This window comes from Artemia franciscana, chromosome 8 (assembly GCF_032884065.1).
Source record: "Artemia franciscana chromosome 8, ASM3288406v1, whole genome shotgun sequence".
In the NCBI taxonomy this organism is placed as follows: domain Eukaryota; kingdom Metazoa; phylum Arthropoda; class Branchiopoda; order Anostraca; family Artemiidae; genus Artemia; species Artemia franciscana.
Genome location: NC_088870.1, coordinates 17947399 through 17973545, shown reverse-complemented (window position 1 = coordinate 17973545; position 26147 = coordinate 17947399). Strand labels below are relative to the sequence as shown.

General features: G+C 37.8%; 1 protein-coding gene and 1 non-coding gene across 3 annotated transcripts in view; one reads left to right on the top strand and one right to left on the bottom strand.

Annotated features, from left to right (window-relative positions):
* LOC136030077 (suppressor of fused homolog) overlaps positions 1 to 26147 on the bottom strand; it is a 62175-nt gene that overhangs the window by 29535 nt on the left and 6493 nt on the right. For both annotated transcript variants that reach the window (XM_065708724.1, XM_065708725.1), the window contains exons 3-4: positions 18025 to 18117; positions 262 to 440 (exon numbers count right to left, since the gene is read on the bottom strand). In XM_065708724.1, coding sequence (XP_065564796.1) covers positions 262 to 440; positions 18025 to 18117 — 272 coding nt within the window. The remainder of the gene's footprint in view (positions 1 to 261; positions 441 to 18024; positions 18118 to 26147) is intronic.
* Positions 11224 to 11295, top strand: Trnaa-cgc (transfer RNA alanine (anticodon CGC)). The gene has a single exon. It is a non-coding gene; the product is annotated as a tRNA-Ala (tRNA).

Sequence of the window (26147 nt, the reverse complement as noted above, 5' to 3'; positions counted from 1 at the left end):
AGAAAAAACTTTGACATTTTTATACGTAGCTTAAAAAGCCAAAAAGCCTGGTAAAGTTTTAATGTTTAATCACTATAAACGGCTTCAGTCTCGTGTTACTATATTTACTATCAATGATATTTGGGTTCTAGTAATGCAGGATTGTTTGGTTGGACATATGACCATTTCACAATGGAGCAGTACTGAAAAGTAAATTTAACACAGGGTCAATTTTTCTCTGAGCTAATTAAAAAAAACCTTTTTAAGAGCCGATTAATTTACCTGTTGTGAAAACATATCTAGCTAAAGCTTGCATTAGCGATGCGGGCCATGTTGGAGGAGATTTTTCTTCTGGTTTCTTCTTCAGACGAAATGAAAGTTCAAATCCAAAACCACTGGGAAAACCTGGACCAGAAAATCTGTGAACCCTTCCATCTCCATGCAAGTCAGATAGCCCAAAACTAAAATCATATAAGAAACATAAGTAATAGTTATAAATGCTTGACTGACTCATTTGAAAAGCACGCTCTTGTACCCAACAATTTATTGTATAATTTTTTTTTCATTTGAGGGACCCTTTGGGGCAGACAAAATTTCCCTGGCATTGAAACACTTAAAGTACACAATTCAAAGCATTTTAACTTTCAGTTTAGAGACGTTTGGCGGCAAATTTGCCGATTTTTCGATTAATTCTCTAGCTGACACATAAACATATTATTCGATTTATCATCTAACGCTCTTTCCAGATATAATAATTACTACCACACAAAGGACCCTAACTTCCCTAATGGATCGGCATAGCCCTGGATCATAAAAAAATGTTACTGATTTTGTTTTAAAATTGGAATTATCAACCATATGCTGATTGACCTGGATGTATTAACGTTCATTTTAAAAATAATATCTAAAATTCAGGGTCTAAAAATACGACATATTTTACTTTATCTTATCTTTAACACCATTACCAACGGCTATTCAAAAACTAACGTCAGATAAGTGAGGTAAAATGTCATTTAGGGAAACTTTCCTTTATAATAAATGTCCCGTTTTCAGGTACCAGGTTTGAAGCGTGTTTGAGTCGGGTTCGATAAAAATGGTTTACAGGTTTTCGAGTCCAACCCTGCAAAACTTTAAAGCGTTTTCATGTACGTACTACGTATGTTTTCTTCCCTAACATACTGGGCGCACGTTCCTCAAAATTAGAACGCACCAGATTAGTTTGGTTGAGCATCGGTTTTGAAAAACCCAAACACGAAAATCTACACTGCCCACTTGTAACTCAGCGTTGTATGTGGGATGGCCTGAAAACGGGGCTCACGTCAAGAGCTAGATCCAAGATCAAGAAGGACCCCTCCAGTCCCAAATTTTCCAAAACTTTTGGAGATTTCTTATTGAAATTACTATATTTTTAACCATCAGGGTCTTGTTTTCTGCTTTATCGGCCCCCCGAAAAAATGTCAGTACGCATCTGTTATAGTGACCCCACTCAAGGTTTACGCTGTGTAAAACTCGAGAAGAAACCGGTTTCATCTGTCTGTATTTAGAGACAATTAGCTTACGCTCAGTTGAAAACAAGTGACGGGTTAGAGAATACAGCAGACTTATATTGTTTAGGCTATATATTTGCATATAAGGGGGAGGGAAAGTAATAGGACAGCATGGAGTTAGAAAACAGTTTAGAAAACAGTTCTTATTTCATAATATGCAGAATAATTGCAGCTAACACATTTTGCATGCAGACCCGCTATGCTTTATCCCTCCCCAAATTTGCAAATATATTGTCCAAATTTGTTCCTAAAGTGTTACATTTTTATCGTGTTTGGGTATTTTTCATTAGGATTAACTAAAGTTCACTTCTTGAGTGGGGTCACTATGATAAGTACCAAAATTTCTGTGTATGTGCCTGGTCCAGAGTTATTAATTCCAGTGGCGCCATTTGGGGGGGGGGAAGGGGGGCCATGCCCCCCCCCTGATTTCTGGATGGGCCCAATTTCAACCACGTAATTCTTTGTTTATTCGTCCTTGTTCTACTTTTTTCTCTTTTTTTTACCGTATTTCTACTGTGAATTATTACTAAATAGCAAATTCAAGATACTCGACGATTATTGCATTTCAAGAAAGTATCCTGTTTTTGCCGTTCTCCCTAATTAATTTATGGTCACCCTTTTGGCAGGGGTTTGTAAAGTCCTTTCTGGGCTCGGAGTACTTCTGTGACATTGAAGTCTCTCCAGTGATTAATGAATCCCGTCAGTCGGCACATTTATGTGTAGGCTAACATCTGGAAAAGAGGGTATCCAGACCAGGGTGTCATTCCAGTTTTGTATTTAGTTTCTCGTTACCCTTCATCAAATAAAGAACCGTGAAACAGTGTTGAGTTGTGTTCAAGTTCAAATCGGATTATTGAAACATGAGTTCATCCGGTGCGAGTGGTGCAAAAAAAGGAAAATAAAAGCCCAAAGGAAAGAAGAAGAAATAAAGATGCAACGACGATTGGCTTCGTTTTTCAAACCGACTGTAAGTAAATCTACCACATTTTAAATTTTGTTTCGTCGACCAATCTTACTGAACGAACTAGAACAAGAGCTACGAGCTAATATGGCACTTGTTACGAGTAGGCAGTACAACAAAGGAGATGAGCCCGTCACAAACCACACCCGCCACCCCAAAAATGCGGTTCGGAGCTAGAAATAGAATATGTAGTTTCACTCAAGTCGGTGCATGTCTGGCATCGCCTCGGATCATCTGGAGCAGATGACTGTTGTAACTTCCAAGTTTCAGCACAATAAACCTATTCGTTTAATCCCTAGACGTGCAACATGGTTTCCGGTACCTCCTTCCAGCTGCCCCTTTCGCGGCCGAATCTGGCTCGGACACTCGTGAACGGATCATCTAGAGCATCTTGTCTCACCACCTATCAAGTTTCACTCGAATCTCAGCATTTTTCAATAAATCCCCCCCCCCTCCCTGACCGTGGTCGGATCTGGTTCGGACAGTAAAATATGTCATCTAGGGCATATGCTTACTTTACATTCCAAGTCTCATTTAAATCGCTGCACTCATTTGACCCATATGCGAGCCACACAATTTCCCGGCCCCCTACTGTGGCCGAACACGACTTGAAAAAATAAAAGTCACATCTTTGACATCTCCGGTTCCCGTCCATCAAGTTCGACTGGAATCGGAGCGTACCCTATCCAATCCCTCGACTACAAGTATTTCACGAGTTTCCCGGTGGGCGCCTCCACCCCCCCCCCCACAAATATCGGATCAGATCCAGACTTGACATGGAACATCTGAAACGATATTTCTTTCCACTTGCCAAGTTTCATTGAAATCCGATCACCCGTTTAAAATTTATGCATGCCACTAGTTTCCGGATTCCCATCCCTCCACTCCCCCCACGATGGTCGGATCGGGGAAACGACTAATCTCAAGTTAGTCTGTTCGAGTCCCTGATATGCCTGCCAAGTTTCATCGTCCTATTGCATCAGGAAGTACCGATCTCGCGGAATTGCCAGAAATCCGGACCCCCCCCCCCCAAGTCCCCCACAGTGCCCCCATAGAGGAGGGGGTCTTCCCCCTCCTCTACACCCCGCTCTTCATGCTAAAGTTTTTCAGCATTTGTAAAAAAGTTACTTACTGTTTTAATAAAACGCCCTTTGTGTTTGAGGAGTCGTTTTTAAAGAATTGGGACAAAATTTAAACTTTAGGATAAAGAGCGCAGTGTTGAGGAGGAGGCAACCCCCCTCGTATATGTAATAATTCTTGTTATTTTTAAGTTTTAATAATGCTCCTTAATTTCAGTTGAAAAAACTTGTTTTTCTATTTAATTTCTGATCATTTTTTAAATAAAGCCAGGAAATCTGGCTTCACCTCCACGGAGAAATCCCCCTTGGAAACATCCTCTGAACAATACAATCCTGGTTAAAATTTACTGGGACAATTACCCTTAACACTTCCAAGCGTGAAATTGAGCCAGTAAATAGAAAGCAAGATATATAAAGAAATTTTGTATAGGAATTCTGGAAAATTTTTCCAGTACACAATTTCCCCTGAAAAGTTCATCCCCTAGAAAATTCATTTTCCATGGAAAATTCTCCCCGAGCTAAGTCCCCCAGCCAAAAAAATCGTCCTCCCCTTCCCACCCTAGAAATGTATGCATGCTTCCGAATAAGAAATACTATATGTAAACAATGGTCACATTTTTTAACTTGAAGACCTTTTCCCAAGAGCTCTGGGGTTTCATGTTATCTCCAAAGACATTATTATTAGGCCTTTCAACGATGTTGAACAAAATAGCTATCTCAGATTTTTGGTCAGGGGAATTTGGGGAAAAATGGCGTGGGAGGGGGCCTAGTTGCCCTCCATTTTTTTTGGTAACTTAAAAAGGGCCCTAGAACTTTGAATTTCCGTTAGAATAAGCCCTCTCCCGATGTCTTGGCCCACTGGTTCGATATGATCACCCCTGGGCAAAAAAAATAAATAAATAAACACGCATCCGTGATCTTTCTTCTAATATGAAGTACAAAATTCCACATTTTTGCAGATAGGAGCTTGGAGCCTCTACAATAGGGTTCTCTTAATACGCTGAATCTGATGGTATGATTTTATTATGATTATATGAGTTCTAAGGGTGTTTCAGAATATTTTTTGAAAATCAGGCACATTTCTCAGGCTTGTAACCTTTGAAGGGTAAGACTAAACTTAACAAAATGTATTTAAAATCAGCATAAGAGTTTAGTTCTTTTGACATATCTATTGGTATCAAATTCCGTTTTTAGAGTTTCGGTTACTATTGAGCCGGGTCGCTCCTTACTTACAGCTCGTTACCAAGAACTGTTTATAAGATAATGCTCAGACAAATCTTGTTGAGTTTCTTCTTTTGAAGAGGAAAGATAGAACAAAAAGCGACAAAGATAAGAAATTTCAAACCTAAAAAGTTTTCGTCCGCATGAATTACTATGGCTAGCTTCAGTTTACCTTGCTTCAAAAAGTGTTTAATCACCCGACAGCAGTACTCGTGCATCATATTTTGTGTTTATTGATTCTAGGTTAAAATATAGAATCAAGGGAATGATAGCTTTGCAAGGTAATCCTACATAAACAAAAAAATAAATAAAGAAGTGTATCACAGAAACCTATAAAACCTATAAAAACCTACAAAACATAAAATTGAATAGCACATTGGACTTAATTGAATGAAATAAAAAAGACATGTTTTTTCAACTGAATGTAAGAAGAAACATTAAAGCTCAAAACGGATAGCAATTTTTAAGTATATGAAGGGGTTCACCCCCTTGTCAATACTCGCTCTTTACGCTGTTCAAATTTGGTTCCAATTCTTTAAGAATGACTCCTGAATCTCAAAGGCCGTTTGATTAGAATAAATATCTCTTTTGAAAGTACTAAAAAAAAACTTTAGCGTAAAGAGCGAGGTATTGACGAAAGGGTGAACCTTCTCATATGTAATAATTTCTTTTCGTTTTAAGTTTCAATCCTGCTCCTTACTTTGAGTTGAAGAAACTTTTTTTTCATTTAATTTCTTATTCTTTTTTAATAATGCTTGGAAATCCAGTGCCCCCTTGATCGAAAATTCAGCTCCCCTATGAAAAGTTTCTCCATGGAAAGATCCTCCTACATAACCTCCTCTGCTCGAGCTGCCCCCCCCCACCAGAAAAAACTGAAAACGTCTGTATACTTCGCAATTACCTATACTATTTATAAAAAAGGGCAAAGTCCACAAATTGAACACCTTCCCCCAGAGACTTTGGACAATTAAGACATCTTTAAAGACATATTTATTAGATTTTTCAAATATATTAAACAAAATGGCTGTTTCAAAATTTTGATCAGGTGACTTAGGGTAGAAAGAGGGTGGGATGGGGCCTAGTTGCTCTCCAAATTTTTGGTCATTTGAAAAAGGGCACTAGAACTTTTAATTTACCTTTGAATGAGCCCTCTTGCGATATTCTAGGACAACTGGGTCAATACGATCACCCCTGGAAAAAAAATAACACGCGTCCTTGATCTTTCTTCTGGCAAAAAAATCCAAAATTCCTCATTTTAGCAGATAGGAGCTTGAAACTCCTGCAGTAAAGTTCAGTGATGCGCTGAATTAAATGGTGAGATTTTTGTTAAGGTTATATTACTTTCAGGGGGGGGGGGGGGTGTTTTTCCCTTTTTTCGGACATAAGACAAATTTTCTCAGGCTCGTAACTTTTGATGGGTAAAACTAAATTTGATACGACTTATATATTTGAAATTAGCGTACAAATCTGATTCTTTTGATGCATCTATAGGTATCAAAATTCCGTGTTTTAGAGTTTCGGTTACTATTGAGCCGCGTCGCTTTTTACTTGAAGTTCGTTACCACGAACTAATTGATTATAGCTTCGTAGTTGAATTGATTATGTTTTTTGTTGTTGCTTGCTCTAAATTTTGTGTTGTTTTCTATGTTAATTATGTACAATTCACGTCCTGGTTCTTATGGCACTTGATATCTACCAAGTGACATATAGCGATCGCAAATTCTGTTGGTCTGTCGGTCCCGGTTTTGCTACTTTAGGCATTTCTAGGTAAGCTAAGACGATGAAATTTGGCAGGCGTATAGACCAGATTAAATTAAAAATTGTTTCCCTGATTCGACCATCTGGGGGGAGTGGGGGGGGGGGGGCGGTCAAATCGGAAGAAATAGAAAAAATGAAGTATTTCTAACTTACCAACGGGTGGTCGAATCTTAATGAAAATTGATATTTAGAAGGATATCATGTCTCAGAGCTGTTATCTTAAATCTGGATCGGATTTGGTGACATTTGGGGGAGTTGGAGGGGGGACCTAAAATCTTGGAAAACGCTTAGAGTGGAGGGATCAGTATGAAACTTGGTGGAAAAAATAAGCAGTTGTCCTAGATACGTGATTTACATAAACGGAACGGATCTGCTCTATTTGGGGGAGTTGGGTGGGGGAGGGTTAATTCTGAAAAATTAGACAAAATTAGGTATTTTTAACTTACGATGGAGTGATCGGATCTTAATGAAATTTCATATTTAGAAGGACCTCCTAAATCGGATCTCTTACTTTAAGTTCTGACCGGATCCAGAGTCATTAAAGTGGGGTGGAATTGGGGGGGGGGGTCTAAAAACTTTGAAAACGCCTAGTGTGGGGGGATCACGATGAAACTTGATGGGAATAATAAGCACAAGCTATAGATACGTGATTGACATAATTGGAACGGATCTGTTCACTTTGGTATGAGCTCTAGCAAAATTCTAAGAATCAATAGATTGATTTAAAAAGAAAATCAGAGGCTTAATGCCGGTTGGGATTTAAAATAAAAGCTGTGAGTCACGAGGCCCTTCTAAATATCAAAATTCATTAAGATCCGATCACCCACTCGTAAGTTACAGGACAGACAGAAATTCTGTCGTACGGACAGAAATTGCGATCGCTATATGGCACTTGGCCGAAGGGCAAGTGCCATAAAAAAAGAATACTCAGCGACCTATTCTTTGATACTTCGAATAACTATCCCATCTGGATGAAACTTAATAATTTACAAGAGGACACATCCAAGTTGCAAATTTTGTCGAGTATTTAGTAAACTAGAAATATAACTATCGGCGAAGTACTGGTAAAAGAAGTAACTGGGACATCACTTTTAATTTGTTTTTAATTAAAACTTGATTGCTCTGTAGGATAGTGATGCTGGGACGTCAAGGGACAACCCATCGGCAACCGAAGTTTTACCGACAAACGAGCAGACCCTGGACGTGAGACACATTTCTGAGGAGACAAACCTGCGCGAACCACAAACGGAGGAAATAGCTTCCAGAACAATCAGTACCGATTTGTCCGTGAACCCGTATGATAACCCCTGCCAACCAGTTTTGACTGACTATCCCGCCACTACCATCGGGAATCGCACACGAAAATTTAACAGCTCCTATTTCTTGGCATACCCATGGCTCGAATATTCGAAAGAACAGGACTCGGTGTTCTGTTTCAATTGTCGACATTTCAGTGGATCCTCGCTAAGATCAGGCGAAAGGTATGGAGCTAGAGCATTCATTGACGTAGGATTTAGAAAGTGGAAAGACATTTCTGAACTGATACGGCAGCACGAAAACAGCGACCGACACAAAGCATGTACCATTTCTTTGACTCAGTTTAAAGCTATTGAGACGGAGGCGGCCGAATCTGTTGCGTCATGCCTCTCCAAAGAACGCGAAAAGGAAATACTAGAGAATAGACAATACGTAAAAGCTCTACTAAAAACTACAGCATTACTTGGACGGCAAGGTCTTGCGTTTCGTGGCCATGATGAAGGGGAGTCTAGTGCCAATCAAGGGAATTTCGTAGAGACAGTACATCTTTTAACAGAAATCAACCCGGACTTGATGAAAAACTCTCGTAAGGCCTATGGCCATTACATGTCACACGAGTAACAAAACGACTACATTGAGGTCATAGGAAATGAAATCAAAAGTTCTATCGCGAAAGAAGTCAGAGAAGCAAAATATTTTGCCGTTCTTGCTGACGAGACAAAAGACCTCTCGAAAAAGGAACAACTCGCGATCTTAGTGCGCTATGTTCATGACCTGAAAATCAAAGAAAGGGCCAAAGGTTGCTACCACATGCGCAAGGTTGACGCTGAGAGTTTGGCCGACTTCATTTACAACGAAATAAAGGGTATCGGCCTTGACTGGTCAAAGTGTGTTGGACAGTGCTATGACGGGGCCAGTGTAATTAGCGGACACTTTTCAGGAGTACAGGCCCGTCTCCGGGAAAAAGCACCACAAGCGGTGTCCACACACTGTCATTCCCATAGACTTAACCTTGTCATTGGCGATTGTATGCAGAAAATACAAAGAATTTCATCAGTATTTTCAGTTTTGCAAACAGTTTACAGTTTCGTCTCCAACAGCAACACTCGATACCAGTTGTTCGTCGAAGCCCAGAAAACTGCGAATGTGCTTGTGCTAACGCTTGAAAGGACAGTAGTGACACGTTGGTCTTACTGGTATAGATCAGTGGCTAAGATCCTGGTTAGATATGACTGCATACTCGCAGTTCTGTCAGTAGTTCAAGAATCTTCTGACAGGGAGGCAGCGGCAGAAGCTACGGGCCTTAAGAACCAGCTAGAGTCGTTTCCCTTCATATTCAGTTTGCATGTCATTCACGAAGTTCTTGCAGTGATAAACCCTCTTTCTGAACAACTACAGGCAGCAGATCTGGTCATCTCAGAAGCTTGCACTTTAATCAGTGCAACAAAGAACGAACTGAGGAAAATGCGTGATGACGAGTATTTTCGTGTCCTATACGGCAAGTCTAAAGAGATGGCCATTAATGTCGGAGCTGATCTGTCGGAAACAAGTGCTCTCTCTTCAGCCATACCTGTTAAATCAAAACGAGTTCAGAAGATATCCGGAAGACTAAGAGACTATTTGACGACAACAACAATTGGAAAGCACAACATTGACTCCGAAAGCACAACAACGGAAGACAAAATGCGGAGAGAGTTCTACGAGGTTTTGGACAGAGTGTTAAATGAGTTTGAAGAGCGTTTTTCTGTCCAGCTGCCAGTGCTAGAAGCCACACGTTGCCTTAACCCCAAATCCAAAGATTTTATGGACTCAGATTTACTTCTTGTGATCGCGACATACTTCGATCAGGCGGGAATCGATACTATGCAGCTGAAGTGTCAAGCTTTAATAGCTCGTGCATTTGTGTCGCAGCTTCCACAGAAACCGGCAAACGCTTTAGATGTCTTCGAACGCCTCGGAGGATTGAAAGAAGCTTATTCTGAGCTTCTTAAGGTCGTCAGGGTAGTCCTCACACTCCCGCTCACAACGTGCTCAAATGAACGTTTTTTCTCTGTGTTGACGTTTGTGAAGGACTACCTCCGGACAACGATGGAAAACGAGCGACTTTCGCATTTGCTGCTTATATTCTCTGAGAAAGCTGCAGTGAAGGAGCTCAATTTTGAGAAGCTTGTCGACGACTTCGCAAAAATGAAGCAAAGGAGATATCCATTGCTGAAGTAACTGTACGTAAGTTTCTGATTTATACAGTAAATGTTCTATTTTGGTACTGTTTTTGGTCCCTAAATAAGCTGCAAAATGCGAACCCCAAAGGTAGTACGGTACCTAAAGGCATGTTCGAAAATTTTAAAATTTTTAAGGCTGGATGGGGGCCCAAAATCGATTTTTGGCCCCCCCCCTAAGGTTTTCTGAAATGGCGCCACTGATTAATTCAAAGATGAAATTTATAGGTATGATTATGATGACGGGTAGGCCCTCCCTGGTTTGGTAAACTTAGGCTGTCTTCTTTCGAGTGGTTTATCGCACTTAGTGTGTTATTGCTATTCAAATCTTCATTGAGTTTTTAGCTTGATTGCTTGAATTGCAAGCTTGCTCGTTTCAAGGTCACCAAATAAGACGGAGCACCAAGTGGTTTGTAAATTTTTCGAAATTCTTCGTCCATTTTGTTTCAAGTACCTACTTCAACATCGACAAAATTGATATGGTACAATATACAAGATTGATATGGCTCAAAATTCTACTCCAATAACAGAAATTGCATTTTCAGAACTAAAGGCAGCGAAAAAGCAACTAATAACTGAAAATTAAGGTAAAATATCGTTTTGTCAAAATTTTTTTACCTGTCATGTAGGCAAATTTCAGGGCCCTCTAGAAGGAGTAGGAGTGGAGGTGGGTACTTTAAAATACCTTCCCAGGATATACTTTAATCTGTAGACCCATCCCTGAAAGTTTCATTTTCCTAACCCAAACCCTTTCCGAGATAGCAAGAAGTCAATTAACTAGAATTTTACCAAACTTGCGAGTTTTATTTCAACCTTCGAATTTTCCGAGTTTCCGCTCAAATCCACAAATAATTGAGTCACATAAAATATCTGATTAGTAAGGGGGGGGGCGACATCGGTCCACCTCCTAGATTTTGATAAATATCTTTTTTAGTATTTTTCATTCAAATACTTTGTTTCGTATTTTAACTTAAAAATATCTGATTTAATTGGAACATATTTGCCCCCCCCCCTATTGACGTTACTGAACTCATTCAAGCTTTTATATCTTCATACTAAGCAAAAGAGACTAAAATCTTAGTTCTTTCTGCACTAAAAGACAATAAACAATTAACTATAATTAATGATAACATCTGGACGATAGTTTGAAACTTTCTTCAAAATATTAAACATAAAACAGATGATTAATGTATAAATTTGAAGGGGTTGTAGCTCAGTGGTAGAGCGTTCGCTTCGCATGTGAAAGGCCCGGGGTTCGATCCCCCGCAACTCCATTTTTTTGTCATGACTTTTTTCCTCTGCTAGAATTGAACACTTCCTATTGTATTTGCGGGGAGATAATTTGCGCAACATATTTGTATTTGTGCAACATATCCTTCTTCTTGAACCACTTTTACTTTTCATTTTAACTTAACTTGTTATAAATATAAATTAGTAGTGATTTTATATGAATAAACTTTATGAATACAAAAGATATTGAGAGCAGTAGAATAAGTCAGAGTACAAAGTCATGTAAAATAATGCCCTACATAATTCAGCCTTTGAATATTGAATACGTTTTTCCCCATCTACTTAAGTGACCTCAAGCGTTTTATATTTGTTAATATTATCATATTATCATGGCTCACCAAGCCCCATAGTAACCACAAAAAAACTGTCAAGTAACAAAAATTGGCATTTGAAGCTGATTCAGCAGTGGTAACTATGATGTCGATCAGTCTTAATGATACAAGTTTATTGCAAAAACAAATATATGAGAATTTCAAAAGATATCCTGATAATCCAAAGAAATGGTATCGGATCGATATGAAAATCGTACCATTGGAATAGCCACAGTTGAGAACCTTATGCAGGAAAACCACAGCTTCCATCATAAACAATAAGGAAAATCACTTTTCAATTTTTTTGTTTCAAAAAAGCCAAAGGCTGTATCCTCTGTGCGAAAATCGAAAGGAAGTATCTGCAATATCTCACGTGGGCCTACCGCTAAGGGTATTAAGTTAAAACTTTCAAGGCATGCTGAGCGGGGTATTGAACTGAATCAAAAGACACAATAGTTCAAATAGTCGAAAGGAAGTATCTGGAATATCTCACAAACGGCTAAGGATATTAAGTTGAAATTAATACTAGGTGGCGATAGCCAAACCTCAGCATTCCCAAAATTTACATACGGTTTGTGCTATTTTCCAGAATAATTCTCTTTTAGTTTATGACGTGACAAAAGATAGAAAATATACTTAAAATTCAGAACCATGTCAAAACTTATTACAAGACCAAACTATATCTAAATTTACACGTAAGCATTTCAATTCCAGTGATTTCATAATGGCCGAAAGACCACCAGGGGCGAATCTCGAGCATTTTACTGGGGGGGGGGCACGAAGGGTTCATATCAGGATAGTCAAGGGGCATGGAATGCTTAATACTTTTTCTATATATTATTGGGGGACAACTGCCCCCCCCCTCAAACGAGGCACCCCGGCTACCCCTGTGTATCATACAAACAAAGCAGCCATATTTGGGGGCACTCGGTAAAGACCAATATGTCTTCCATGCATCCCCCCTGCAACTTTGTGTAGAGTGGTTAGCCGTAGAAACTTGAGAGAGGGCTCACTCGATTCAAAATTGAAACTTGTAGTGTCCTTTTTAAGAGTCGAAAGAGATTGGATTGAAATAAAATATATTCTTACACAAAAAATGCATTTCGGCAGCACAATCACAACCAAGTTGATATAGCAGTACTATTCATGTGTGCTATAATAGCACACATGGATTTTTAAAAACTCAGAAGTCGGAAACATATAAGATTGTTCACGGGAGCGAACAAATGGATTTTTTTTCATGCAATTCCAGACTATCAGAAGTAAAATACCCACGGAGAATTTACAAAAGGTGAAAATACGAGCCTGACAAAATTTGCCTCTTTTGAGGACATTTTGATATAGCAAATTCAAAACTTTATAATTGCATTAAAACCGTTTCTTAAGAACGAAGAAAGAAAAAAGACCAATTACTGAGAGGATACATACCAGGTTTCTGTAGCTAAAAAGAACTGATGTTAAAATACGGTCACAGCATAACATTGGCTAAGACCCCTTTCGTTGCCGCTTTGCAATATGATAAATGACTATAATTGAGTCTAGTATGTCGAAATGGAGTCTGTGATAGATATAACTTTATATTCAGTAATAAAAGAGAAGTTGACTTTAGATAAGTGGTCGGCAAATTGCGGCTCCTGAGCCGCATATGATATGTTCCCTTAAGAGTGACTGTGGCACAAATATCCACGGAAGGCAAAATAATATTTCCATTAAAAAAAACTTGGTAGGAAAAAAATTGCATCTTATTTTGATAAATTAAAATTCTCCTATAATAGAGAATATGTACAATTTTTTATTTAATTAAAAAAAATTAATAAGAAAGCAGATATTTTGAAAAGAATCGAAGAGTTACCATTGTCTTCCAAAACCATTAAAGATAGAACAATTAAAAATGGTTCGAATAGTTCGAATCTGTGTCGAATGGTTCGACACAGGATATGGCAGATCTGAAATTAGTTTCGACTTTATCAATAGCAGTTGACAAGTCTTGTAACATAAATGATTCACATCTTGTAAGATTTGTCTCATTCAGGCCCCAAAGAAGAGCTTTTTAGGATTATTACAACTCGAAAGGTCGGACAATTGAGAAAATATCAAAAGTGCTGTAATTGAGTGTATGGATAAACATTATATTCCCCTCGATGAAATTGCGTTAATTTCAAAAGATGGGGTAAAAGTATGACCTGCGTAAGAAAAAAGTTTTTTTTTCTATTTTGAAAGAAAAAATTAATCACGATATATATGTTTATCATTGATCAAGAAAGGCTTCGTGTGCAAACATTCCCAGAAGAAATTTTTAGATTTATGGAATTAGTGATTATAATTATCAAGTCCTTTTTAGCTAGTTCTTAATCATCACTAATTCGAAGATTTTACGTTTGAAATAGAGAGTGAGTACACCGATCTTCTGCCTCATAACAAAGTACATTTTTTATCAAGACGGGACGTTTAAAAACGTTTCCTGTCCCCTTTTTCCAGAAATTAATGCATTTCTCCTTGAGAAGGGCGTTCAATGTCCAGAACTAACCGACGATCAGTAGATCAAAACTTTTTTCTCATGGACATAAGATCATGGTAGACGGGTTACGTTTCATTTAATTAGCTTAATCATAAAGGGAAAGAAAACTTAATTTTTTCCATGTTAGAAAAAGCAAAAACATTCGAAAAAAATATTTATTTTTGCTCGTTATATTGAAAGGGAAACATTTTTCGTTTTCAGAGCCTGCTGAAGCATCGTCAAGAAAATGATTTTTTTATTGGTAAACACCATTTAAAACAATAATTTCAAATATGAGGGAAGCATTTGTCAGCAGGTTTCAGGAATTTAAAAACAGCAAAACAGCTTTAGCATTTGTCAAAGATCCTCTTAATGCTACGATCACCGAGTTGAAACTTTCTACTTTGAAATTGACATGGGTAGCTTTGAAATAAAACTGCTGGATTAAAAAAAAAAAAACAACAACAAGGAGATACGACACTCTAAATTTGAACGTCTTTGTGGTGAATTGAAAACAGCGGAGAAGAAAAAAAAATGTGATCTTAGTTCACAACACGAGTGGTCTGCTTTGAATGACCTGGAGAAAGAAGATATGAGCAGTTTAACGCTTGGAATAATATTCTTGACTCTTACGATCAGTTGAAATAGCTCGCGTTAGCCGTTCTTTCCCTTTTCGGTTCTGCACATATCATTTCTGCAAACAATCATTTTCAAGCATGAACATTATCAAGAGTAAACTGAAGTCGTCTTATTGATGAGAACTTGGAATCATGCCAAAAATGAAAAACAACAACATACAAACCTGACTTACTCAAATTTTACAAGGAGATGCAAACGTACTGTTTGCATTAATAAATATTTAATAAGCATAAAATATAGTTTTATTTAGTGCACTACTTATTTAGTGCAAAAAAAGTTACTAAACAAGCTGATTTGGCTCAAAACTCTCCAAATTTTTTTTCAATGTTTATATTTGGCTCTTTGGCTAATAAGTTTGCCAACCACTGCTCTAGATGAATCTTTTGCGGAAAAAAAATATTAAAATTTGGAGCAGTAAAAGATATTCGTCGATATTTTTAATAAAACGCCCGATAAAGATGCAGCGTCGACATCGGTTAGCACTGAAACACCAGCGGTTTCATGAATTGCCAAAGTAGCTGAAATCAAAACGATCCCAGCTAAAAAAAAAGCAGATGCTGAGGTACATTCTTCTCTTCATCTGAGAAGATTAAGACTGGAGCACCAAACGTACATACAAGTATCCGGATAAATTCAGTGAGAAGGCATTGACAAAATTCACTCCCCACAAAACACAAACCAAACACAATTCAGTACGTACAAAACTTAACAAACCTCAATTCAAACAAAATTCAGTCCAGTAAAACTTGGCCAAAAAAAGAAATCAGCCTAATTGAACCTAAATAAAATTTGACCCCCCAGAAGATTCAAATCAGCAAAATTAAACCAGATCAAAGTAATTAAAGCCTGTAAAACTCAATCCACCAAAATTTAACCCCCAAAAAGGAGTCTTACTTAGAATAGGAAAACAGTTCAATGTATGAAAATAAGACAATAAGTAGTGCAGCCAGGGAGTAAGTCAGGGGGGAGGTCCCAGTTCTTCTTCCCCGCACAATGTAAAAATAGAATTGTTGTTGGTTAAACAGTAATGATGCCTTCCTCAACTGGATTGGTTAATTAAGCTGCCCTTTTTGGAAATTAATTTACCAATTACGTCAATGATTTTAACATCTTTTGTAACTACTCTAATTTTGAAACACCAATTTTTAAATTTAATTGAAACACCAATGAACCATAATTTAATTTGTCTAAGTTTGAAGATCAACTACCTGAAATAAAACAACAAATTAGAAAAGAAAAGTCCGTTACAAAAGATAAACAAACAATATTTGTTAAAAATAAACATTAAATTAAGCACAGAGGTTGCGCTGGGTGTCTCAAATACAAAAACTGGACATTAATTAAAAACAAGAGCTAAGAGCTCATATGGCACTTTTAACGAGGCAAGAAGAGCTAAGAGCCAAGAGCTCATATGGCATGAGCTCTTAAAAATTCTAAGAAACAATAGATTGATTTAAAAGGAAAATCAGAGGCTTAATGCCGGTCAGGATTTTAAATGAGAGCTCTGAGTCATGATGTCCGTCTAAATATCAAAATTCATTAAGATCCGATCACCCACTCGTAAGTTATAAATAACTCATTTTTTCAAATTTTTCCTCTCCCTTTAGCCCCCCAGATGGTCGAGTTTTTGAAAACGACTTTATCAAGTCAGTTTGTGCAGCTCCCTGACACGCCTACCAATTTTCATCGTCCTAGCCCGTCCAGAAGCACCAAACTCGCCAAATCACTGAACCCCTCCCCCCAACTCCCCCAAAGAGAGCGAATCCAGTACGGTTACGTCAATCACGTATCAAGGACATTTGCTTATTCTATCCACCAAGCTTCATCCCGATTCCTCCACTCCAAGCGTTTTCCAAAATTTCCCCCTCCAACTCCCCCCAATGTCAACAGATCTGGTCGGGATTTGAAATAAGAGCTCTAAGACATGGATTCCTTCTAAATATCAAATTTCATTAAGATCCGGTCACCCGTTCTTAAGTTAAAAATTTCTTAATTTGTCTAATTTTTCCAAATTAACACCCCCCCAGCTCCTCCAAAGAGAACGGATCCGTTCCAATTATGTCAATCACGTACCTAGAACTTGTGCTTATTCTTCCCATCAAGTTTCATCCCGATCTCTCCACTCTAAGCGTTTTCCAAGATTTCTGTTTCCCTCCTCCAACCCCCTATGTCCCCGGATCCAATTCAAGTCGAAAATGGAGCATCTGAGACATAAGATCCTTCTATATATATCAAGTTTCATGAAGATCCGATCACCTATTCGTAAGATAAAAATACCCCAATGTTCACGTTTTCCAAGAATTCCGGTTCCCCCTCCAACTCCCCCTAATGTCACAGGATCTGGTCGGAATTTCAAATTAGAGCTTTAAAGCACAAGATCCTTCTAAAAACCAAATTTCATTAAGATTTGGTGACCCGTTCATAAGTTACAAATACCTCATTTTTCCGAATTACCCCCCCAACTCTACCAAAGAGAGCAGGTCCAGTCCGGTTATGTCAGTAACATATCTTAGACAGGTTTTTATTCTTCCCATCCAGTTTCAATCTGATCTCTCCTCTTTAAGTATTTTCTAAGATTTCCGGTCCTCCCCCCCCCCCAATGACGCTGGATCCAGTTGAGATTTTAAATAAGAGATCTGAGTTACGAGGTCTTTCTAAATATGGAGTTTCCTGATGATCCGGTCACTCCTTCGTAAGTTAAAATACGTCTTTTTCTAATTTTTCAGAATTACCCCCCCTCCAATATAGCGGATCCGTTCCAATTATGTCAATCACGTATCTAAGACTTCTGTTTATTTTTCCCACCAAGTTTCATCCCGATCCCTCCAATCTAAACGTTTTCCATAATTTTAGGTCCCCCCCCCAATGTCACCAGATCCAGTCGGGATTTAAAATAAGAGCTCTGAGACACGATATCCTTCTAAATATCAAATTTCATTGAGATCTGATCACCCGTACGTAACTTAAAAATACCTCATTTTTTCTAATTTTTCAGAATTAACCACCCCCCCCCCCAACTACCCAAAGAGAGCGGAGTGGCCCCCCACTCCCCCCAGATGGTCAAATCGGTAAAACGACTATTTCTAATTTAATCTGGTCCGGTCCCTGATACGCCTGCCAAATTTCATCGTCCTAGCTTACCTGGAAATGCCTAAAGTAGCAAAACCAGGACCGACAGACAGACTGACAGAATTTGCGATTGCTATATGTCACTTGGTTAATACCAAGTGCCATAAAAAAAGAAAAAAGAACAAGTCGGTAACTACCTAATGTAATGCCAATGAGGGGGTATTCCATCTTCTATTTTGCCTTGATTTTCATACATACTTACATAGTCTAAAGGGTCCGGTCCCCCAAGCCTGAAAAAGAGATTGCGTATTAGTCTTTTAGAATTAGCCGGGTAAGTAAATCCACTCAAGATACTAAGCTAGGGTCTAATTTTTCGAGACATCGGATATGCAAGGTAAAAAAAAGGTCACATACTACAGTTAAGTCAGTCGTTTATTAGACGCGCCCAGAAAATTTCGACTGGTAAAATGATGAATTTAATGTTAATGAATTTAATTAAAACGAACAGAAATTACTCCGTATATGAAATGGGTTGTCCCCTCCGCAATCCCTCGCTCTTTACGCTAGTTTTTAATTGTTATAAAAAGTAGAATTGTGGCAGAGTCAAACTTTAGCGTAAAGAGCGAGGGATTGCGAAGGAGACAATCCATTTCCTATACGGAGTAATTTCTGCTCGTTTTACGTTTTAATGTCGTTCCTTACTTTCAGTTAAAAAAACGAGTTTTTTTTTATTTAGTTTCTGTACGTTTTTGAATCAATGCATGTTTGATTTTGGCTCTCCGTACATAAATTATTAACATGAAATTTACATATTAATTCTTTTTTTGCTAAATGGCTTTTTCTTAATTTTGATCAGACGATTTTGAGAAATAAGGGGTGGGGAAGGAGGCCTAGTTGCCCTCCAATTGTTCAGTTACTTAAAAACGCAACTCGAACTTCTAATTTTTAACGAACGTTTTTATTAGTAAAAAATATGGGTAACTTAAGAATTAACTTACGTAACAAACTTTTATATTCTTATATTTTTGATTATATATATGAGGGGGTTTGTCCCCTTGTTAATACCTCGCTCTTCACACTAAATCTTAAGTTTTGTCCCAATTCTTTAAGAATGACCCCTGAATCAGAAAGGCCGTAGAATAAATAGTTAAAATTACTAAAAATGCTTTAGCATAAAGAGCGAAGTATTTATCTCCTCCTAAATACCTCGCTCTTTATGCTAAAGTATTTTTAGAACCCCTCATATGCGTAATAATCTCTGTTCGTTTTAATGCTACTCCTTACTTTCAATTGAAAAAACTTTTTCATGTTTATATTTTCACTGTTTTTTTTAATAGTAATGCTAAAAAATCCTGCGCCCTTTTCATTGAATTTCTCTTCCCCCATGAAATATTCCTCCAAGGAAAAATACTCCCACATAGCCCCATCCCCTCAACCCCACACCCAGACCAAAAAAATCCCCCTGAAAACGTCGGTACACTTCCCAATAACCATTACTGTATGTAAACATTGGTCAAAGTTTGTAACTTGCAGCCCCTCCCCTAGGGACTGTGGGGGAGTAAGTCATCCCCAAAGACATAGTTATTATGGTTTTCGACTATGCGGAACAAAATGGCTATTTCAAAATTTTGATCCGATGATTTTGGGAAAAAATGAGCGTGGGAGGGGGCCTAGGTGCCCTCCAATTTTTTGGTCACTTAAAAAGGGCACTAGAACTTCTCATTTCCGTTAGAATGAGCCCTCTTGCAACACTCTAGGACCACTTGGTCGATACGACGACCCCTGGAAAAAAAAAACAACAAATAAACACGCACCCTTTGATCTGTCTTCTGACAAAAAATACGAAATTCCACAATTTTGTAGATTGGACCTATAGGTTTCTCTGATACGCCGAATGCGATGGTGTGATTTTCGTTAAGATCCTATGACTTTTAGGGGGTGTTTCCCCCTATTTTCCAAAATAAGGCAAATTTTCTCAAATTCGTAACTTTTGATGACAAAGACAAAATTTGATGAAACTTAAATATTTAAAATCAGCATAAAAATCCAATCCTTTTGATATATCTTTTAGCATCGAAGTTCCGTTTTTTAGAATTTCGTTTACAATTGAGCCGGGTCACTCCTTACTACAGTTTGTTACCACGAACTGTTTGATTAACGACGAAGGTCACAACGAATATATCCCAACTCGTCAAAGGTTAACCTCTGAGGCGTCCAATTCGCCCAATTCGTCCTATTGCCCTCGTTCTTCGTATCCTGGTATTATAACCGCTGTGCCTGTATCCAATGAAGATCATCTTTTGCTGCTCCAGGATCCCCTCAAGTCAGACACTTCTGATTCGTCTGAAATACTGAAACTCCCTGTGTGTCACGAGGAAAGAGAAGTCCTGTTGAAGTTTTTGGTTCACCAGTCTTAGCATCATCTTCCTTGGGCTCTCCATTTTTAGCTATGTTGGATCCGAACTTGGCCAACATGGAAGTTCCACCTTCAAGTAAACCCCCAAAAAGGAGTCTTACTTAGAATAGGAAAATTTTGCAGATTGGACCTTGAAATTTTTCTATAGGGTTCTCTGATACGCCGAATGCGATGGTGTGATTTTCGTTAAGATCCTGTGACTTTTAGGGGGTGTTTCCCCCTATTTTCCAAAATAAGGCAAATTTTCTCAGGTTCGTAACTTTTGATGACAAAGACAAAATTTGATGAAACTTAAATATTTAAAATCAGCATAAAAATCCAATTCTTTTGATATATCTTTTAGCGTCGAAGTTCCGTTTTTTAGAATTTCGTTTACAATTGAGCCGGGTCACTCCTTACTACAGTTTGTTACCACGAACTGTTTGATTAACGACGAAGGTCACAACGAATATATCCCAACTCGTCAAAGGTTAACCTCTGAGGCGTCCAATTCGTCCTATTGCCCTCTCAGTACTGAAATAGCTTTCAGTACTGAAATAGCTTTCATGGTGTCAACATCTAAACTAATCGGATTATTTTTCATTTTCACAGACTTGATAGTCTGAGGTATGAATTTTAATCCCACTTGCTAGATCTCGCAGTATTTGGCAAAATACCAGTTTTAATTAAAACTTGTGTGACGGTTTATCAAGGTGTCAACATCTATTGATTTTACATATTTGTTATTCTGTGGACTTAAATTGAATGTAAGGAGAGAGGGAGAGGAAAGAAAAAGAAACGAGAGGAAGGAGGAGTGAGTTAAGTTAGCCAGTTCTGAAGTTTGAAATGAGCAAGTTCAAGAAAGGGGATTTGGCGTTGGCAAAATTTAGAAATTACCCGCTTTGGCCAGTAAGAATTGTAGACGTTAACACCCAATCAGAAAAAGCATCAAAGTTTCTAGTTTTCTGTTATGGATCCCATGATCTTCAGACAGTCTTAGAAGTAAATTTAGTTCTCTATGCGGAAAAGTCTAAAGAAGCATCACATAAAACTGAACGGAGCGTGAATAAGGCATTTCAGGAGCTGGAGATTTTCCCGGATATCTACTTACAGTATTTAAAAAAAGCTCCCTCCGCTCAAACTGGCTCAAATTCTGAAAAATCATCGGTAGCTGTTCTTGTTGAAAAGTTAGTTTCTACGGAACAAGAGTTAGCACAAACAAAGCAAAATATGCTCAATGATATCGGGAAATTGGTCACAGAAAAGGTAGCACAAAAAAATAGTATCAACCCAGTTACTGCTGAACAGATAATATCCCAAGTTTATGATGGATTATCAGTCGAATAGAATGGTAAATTTGATAAAATTGGCAAAGTACTTAAGGGGTTAAGAGCTCAAATAGAGTCGCTGGAAAATCGTATTACAAAAATGGAAGATAGACTTGACGAGTATCAACAAGAAGCTCAGCTTGATTCCCTTGTATTCGTAGGGGTCAAACAGGCCCCTGGTGTTGACCTTAAAGTAACAATGCACAATATAATAAAGGACAAAATGGGCTTGAGTGCTCTTATGAGTGATCAAATTCTTTCTATGCAACGTTTTCGCTTACCCAACCCTACAGCTCAGATTAGTGATGAAAGTCGAGTTGCCCCTGTGATTGTCAAATTTTCTAATAAAGATGTTGCGCATACTGTCTTTAAAGCGAAGTCTAAGCTAGCGAAATCTGGTGTTTTTGTGAATGAATATCTCACGAAGCAGCGCAAGATTATCCTGGACAGTGCTAGAGATAAGTTCGGAGCAAAGAACGTTTGGTCGGACCAAGGCCGTATTTTTGCTCGCCCACCAGGTGAAGCTTCTTCTAGGAGGCTTAGGAAGGTTGAAGATACCTTCTAGATTAGTATCTTATTTTATTTCTCGTTTGTAGTATTTATTTGTTTATTGTTTTGTCTTCGTTTGTTTGATCTTTTCTTTTTTGTGAGTTATCTTGCTTATCTTCTTTTACCATTGTTTTGCTTATGATTCGTCTTGTTGGCCACTCTCCCCCCCCCCTATGGAGAACCCATTTTTTTTTTTTTTTTTTTTTTTCATTATTATTCCACCTGTCCCCGTATTGCAAAAAAAAAAAATATTCATATAGGTTAACTATGCGTTTATAATGATTCGCAAACTGATTATTTACGTACTATATGTCTGATCAGTTGAATGGCATGAATCGGTTGCGAAAATTTGAATCTGACCCTTTTCGACTGAATGATATACTTCGCGATGGAATAGCAAATGATTATTTTGCAATTGATTTTGATTGCCAAAGATCGAGTAAATATATTCCAGTTACGTCGTCGTCATGGAAAAAAAGTGAGAATTTTCTTAGTGTATGCCATTGGAATTGTCATCTAACTACAAGTTATAATGATATCTTGCATTTGCTAGATCTGTCTAATAGCTATTTTGATGTTATTGGTTTTTGCGAGACTTTTTTGACTTCTGAGCATTTTCTGCCTTCATTTCAATTTCCAGGTTACCAATTATTTGTGAAAAACCGTGAGCTGATGTTAAGGGGAGGTCTAGCATTCCTTGTAAAAAATGGGATATTTTGCCGTCAAAGGGGGGATGTCGATGTTTGGATAGAGGGTAAGGTTGAATCGTTTACTCTTGAACTGGCTATTGATTCAAAAAAAAACTTATTGTAAGTGAGGTTTATAAACCACCAAGTGCTCGTTTGGAGGATTTCACGGAAGGATTTGAGATATTAATGAGAGCTGCGGTATCTAGCAAGTTAGATTTTATTTGTATGGGAGATTTTAATTTTGATTTGTATGATTTACATGCTATTAATCTTGATTTTTTAAATTTGATGGTTTCAAATGATTTATTTCCCCTTGTTGGGGTCCCGACACGTATAACTAGTCATTCAGCAACTATAATAGATAACATTTTTGTTAGTTCGAAGTACCTGAAATCTAGTGCTGCTGATGTTCTGGTATTCCCATGTTCGGATCATCTCCCAGTTGTAGCTTCTGTGCCACTAGTAATGGCCAAAGAGAAAAAGGCAGAAAAAAAGCAAATACGGCAATTAAGGAAGCAGAATATGGAAAACCTTGCTGAGGAACTTAGTAAGGTTTCATGGAAACCAGTTTTTGATGAGACAGAAGATGCATCCTATGCATTTGATATTTTTATGAATATTCTCCAGCCGATATATGATAAAACATGTCCACTAAAAGTGTTGAGAAATACAAGGGAATCACCGAGAAAGCCGTGGGTTACATCAGAACTTCTTCAGATGATTAAGAAGAGGAATCTACTGTATCAGTCATTTTTAGATTGCCAAAGTGCTGATATGTTTGAAGAGTTCAAAAAAATAAGAAATCAAGTGAATACATTACGAAGATCTTGTATCAAGAGTTATTATGAATTGAAACTTGGGGAACAAAGGGGGACTCAAGGGGAACATGGAAGGTTTTGAGAGAAGTGTTGGGTAGTGACAAGAAGAAAAATACACCAACTTCACTAATTGTGGATGGAAAAGTCTATGAAGGCAAAGCAGAGCATTGTGAATCACTTTGGTGCCTACTTCTCGACGATTGGTGAAGTGGTTCAAAAGCAAGACCAGCCACTGAGTCAAGGAACAAGTGAGGAAGCTTTCATTGATGATAGAGGCCTGGGACTAATAATGGAGGCTGAAGAAACGAATATGCAGGAGTTGAAAGAAATTGTAAATAGTATTAAGTCCAACTCTTCAGGTAGTGACGGTATAAGCCTTAAGACATTCAAGCTTATTATGGTTTATCTCCTACCATGCCTTGTTTACATGATTAATTTATCACTGAAATCGGGAGAATTCCCGCAAAAGCTTAAAGAGGCGCGAGTGATTCCTCTTCACAAAAGTGGCTCAAAGACTGATCTGACTAACTGGAGGCCGATTTCTCTACTGTCGGTGTTCTCGAAAATGTATGAAAAAGTTATGCATAAAAAGCTTTATGCACATTTAACAAAACATGGTTTTTTAAGTGATAGTCAGTTCGGATTCAGGAAAGGACATTCTACTGTTCATGCTATGCAGCATTTTCTTGATTTTCTGAATACATCAATGGAAAATGGTGAAATGACTTTATCGGTTTTTATAGATTTTAAAAAAGCGTTTGACACGGTTGATTTTAAAATTTTAATTGATAGGCTAAGGTCACTTGGAGTCACAGGTAGTATTTTAAAGTGGTTTGAATCTTATTTGATAGGGAGGTCGATACGTGTATGTTTTGATGATGTTATATCTAATAAATTTTTTATAAGTTGTGGTGTTCCGCAAGGTTCTGTTTTGGGTCCCTTACTATATCTTGTATATGTAGATACTATGCGGTTTTATGTTCCGGGTGTTGTTAATACTTCTTTCGCTGATGACACGGTATTTTCAGCTGCTGCAAGAAATGCTGATGATCTTGTGGAGAAAATTAATCAAGCTTTAAGTCATCTTTTAATTTTTACAAAGATTAGCCGTTTATCAGTGAATGTTTTAAAAACTCATTTTATATTATTTAGTAGGAAAGGAAGTCCAGTTGATTTAAATGGAAAAATATTTCTTTGTAATAGGCCATTGAAACAAGTAGCTGTGGTGAGATACCTTGGTTTCCAGCTTGATCAAAATCTGAATTGGAAAGCACATGGTGATCAGGTGGCAGCTAGGGTATCTAGAGGGCTTGGATTGATTCGGCGTCTGAGAAATCAGTTACCTCATTCTGCCCTTTTAACTCTTTATCATTCTATTGTCATGCCTTATATTTCTTATGGTTGTGTGATATGGGCTGGTGGATTTTATACAAATTTTAAACGTGTTCAGGTTTTACAAAATAAAGTTATTAGACTACTAGGAAATTATGTCCATGGTGAAAATGATACAGTTAATTGCTATAGGAAACTTATGATCTTTAATGTTAGCCAACTTCATGATTATCAACTTGCTATATTTGTATTTCAGAGTATTTATGGTTTGTCCCCTGAAATTTTTCGTCAAATGTTTATAAGGAATTCTTCATACCACAGTTATGAGACTAGAAATATGGATGATTTGGTATATGAGTGTCGCAGCTCTCAGAGGGGAAGTTTTGGTCCCAAGTTTGCTGGACCAGTAGTGTGGAATTCTTTACCAATGAGTATAAGGTTATCTGAAAATGTTAGCCAGTTTAAGAGTAGACTGAAGAATCACCTTCTGAGTAGAAAATAAATAAATAATTTAAATTGGATGGCTTATTGATTTGTTTTTTTTTAAGTGTTGTTGTTGTTTTTTTTTTTTTTTTTTTTTTTTTTTTTTTCTTATTCTTTGTTTTCATGTTGTTTTCTTGTTCCCAATTTTTTTTTTTTTTTTTTTTTTTTTTTTTTGTTAATGTTGTTGGTATTGGTGCTCATTAATGTTTATCAGCCACTACTAACAAGTCTCTGACTTTCTAAAGTGGCTGATGTGGTTTTTTTTTGTATATTGATGATATGTATAATAAAAGTGTCCTCTCTCTCTCTCTCCTGGTATTATAACCGCTGTGCCTGTATCCAATGAAGATCATCTTTTGCTGCTCCAGGATCCCCTCAAGTCAGACACTTCTGATTCGTCTGAAATACTGAAACTCCCTGTGTGTCACGAGGAAAGAGAAGTCCTGTTGAAGTTTTTGGTTCACCAGTCTTAGCATCACCTTCCTTGGGCTCTCCATTTTTAGCTATGTTGGATCCAAACTTGGCCAACATGGAAGTTCCACCTTCAAGTAAAGCACCCTTGATACCGGCAACGCAAAGTCTGAAGTTGCAACAGCTCCGTCGATGGTCCCACCTGGTAGCAACACACCAAGCACAGTAAGGCATGAAACGTCGACTGATACATCGGAGCAACACCAAAATCACCATCAGATACCCAGTGGAAATTCCTAAGACAGTTTACCACAG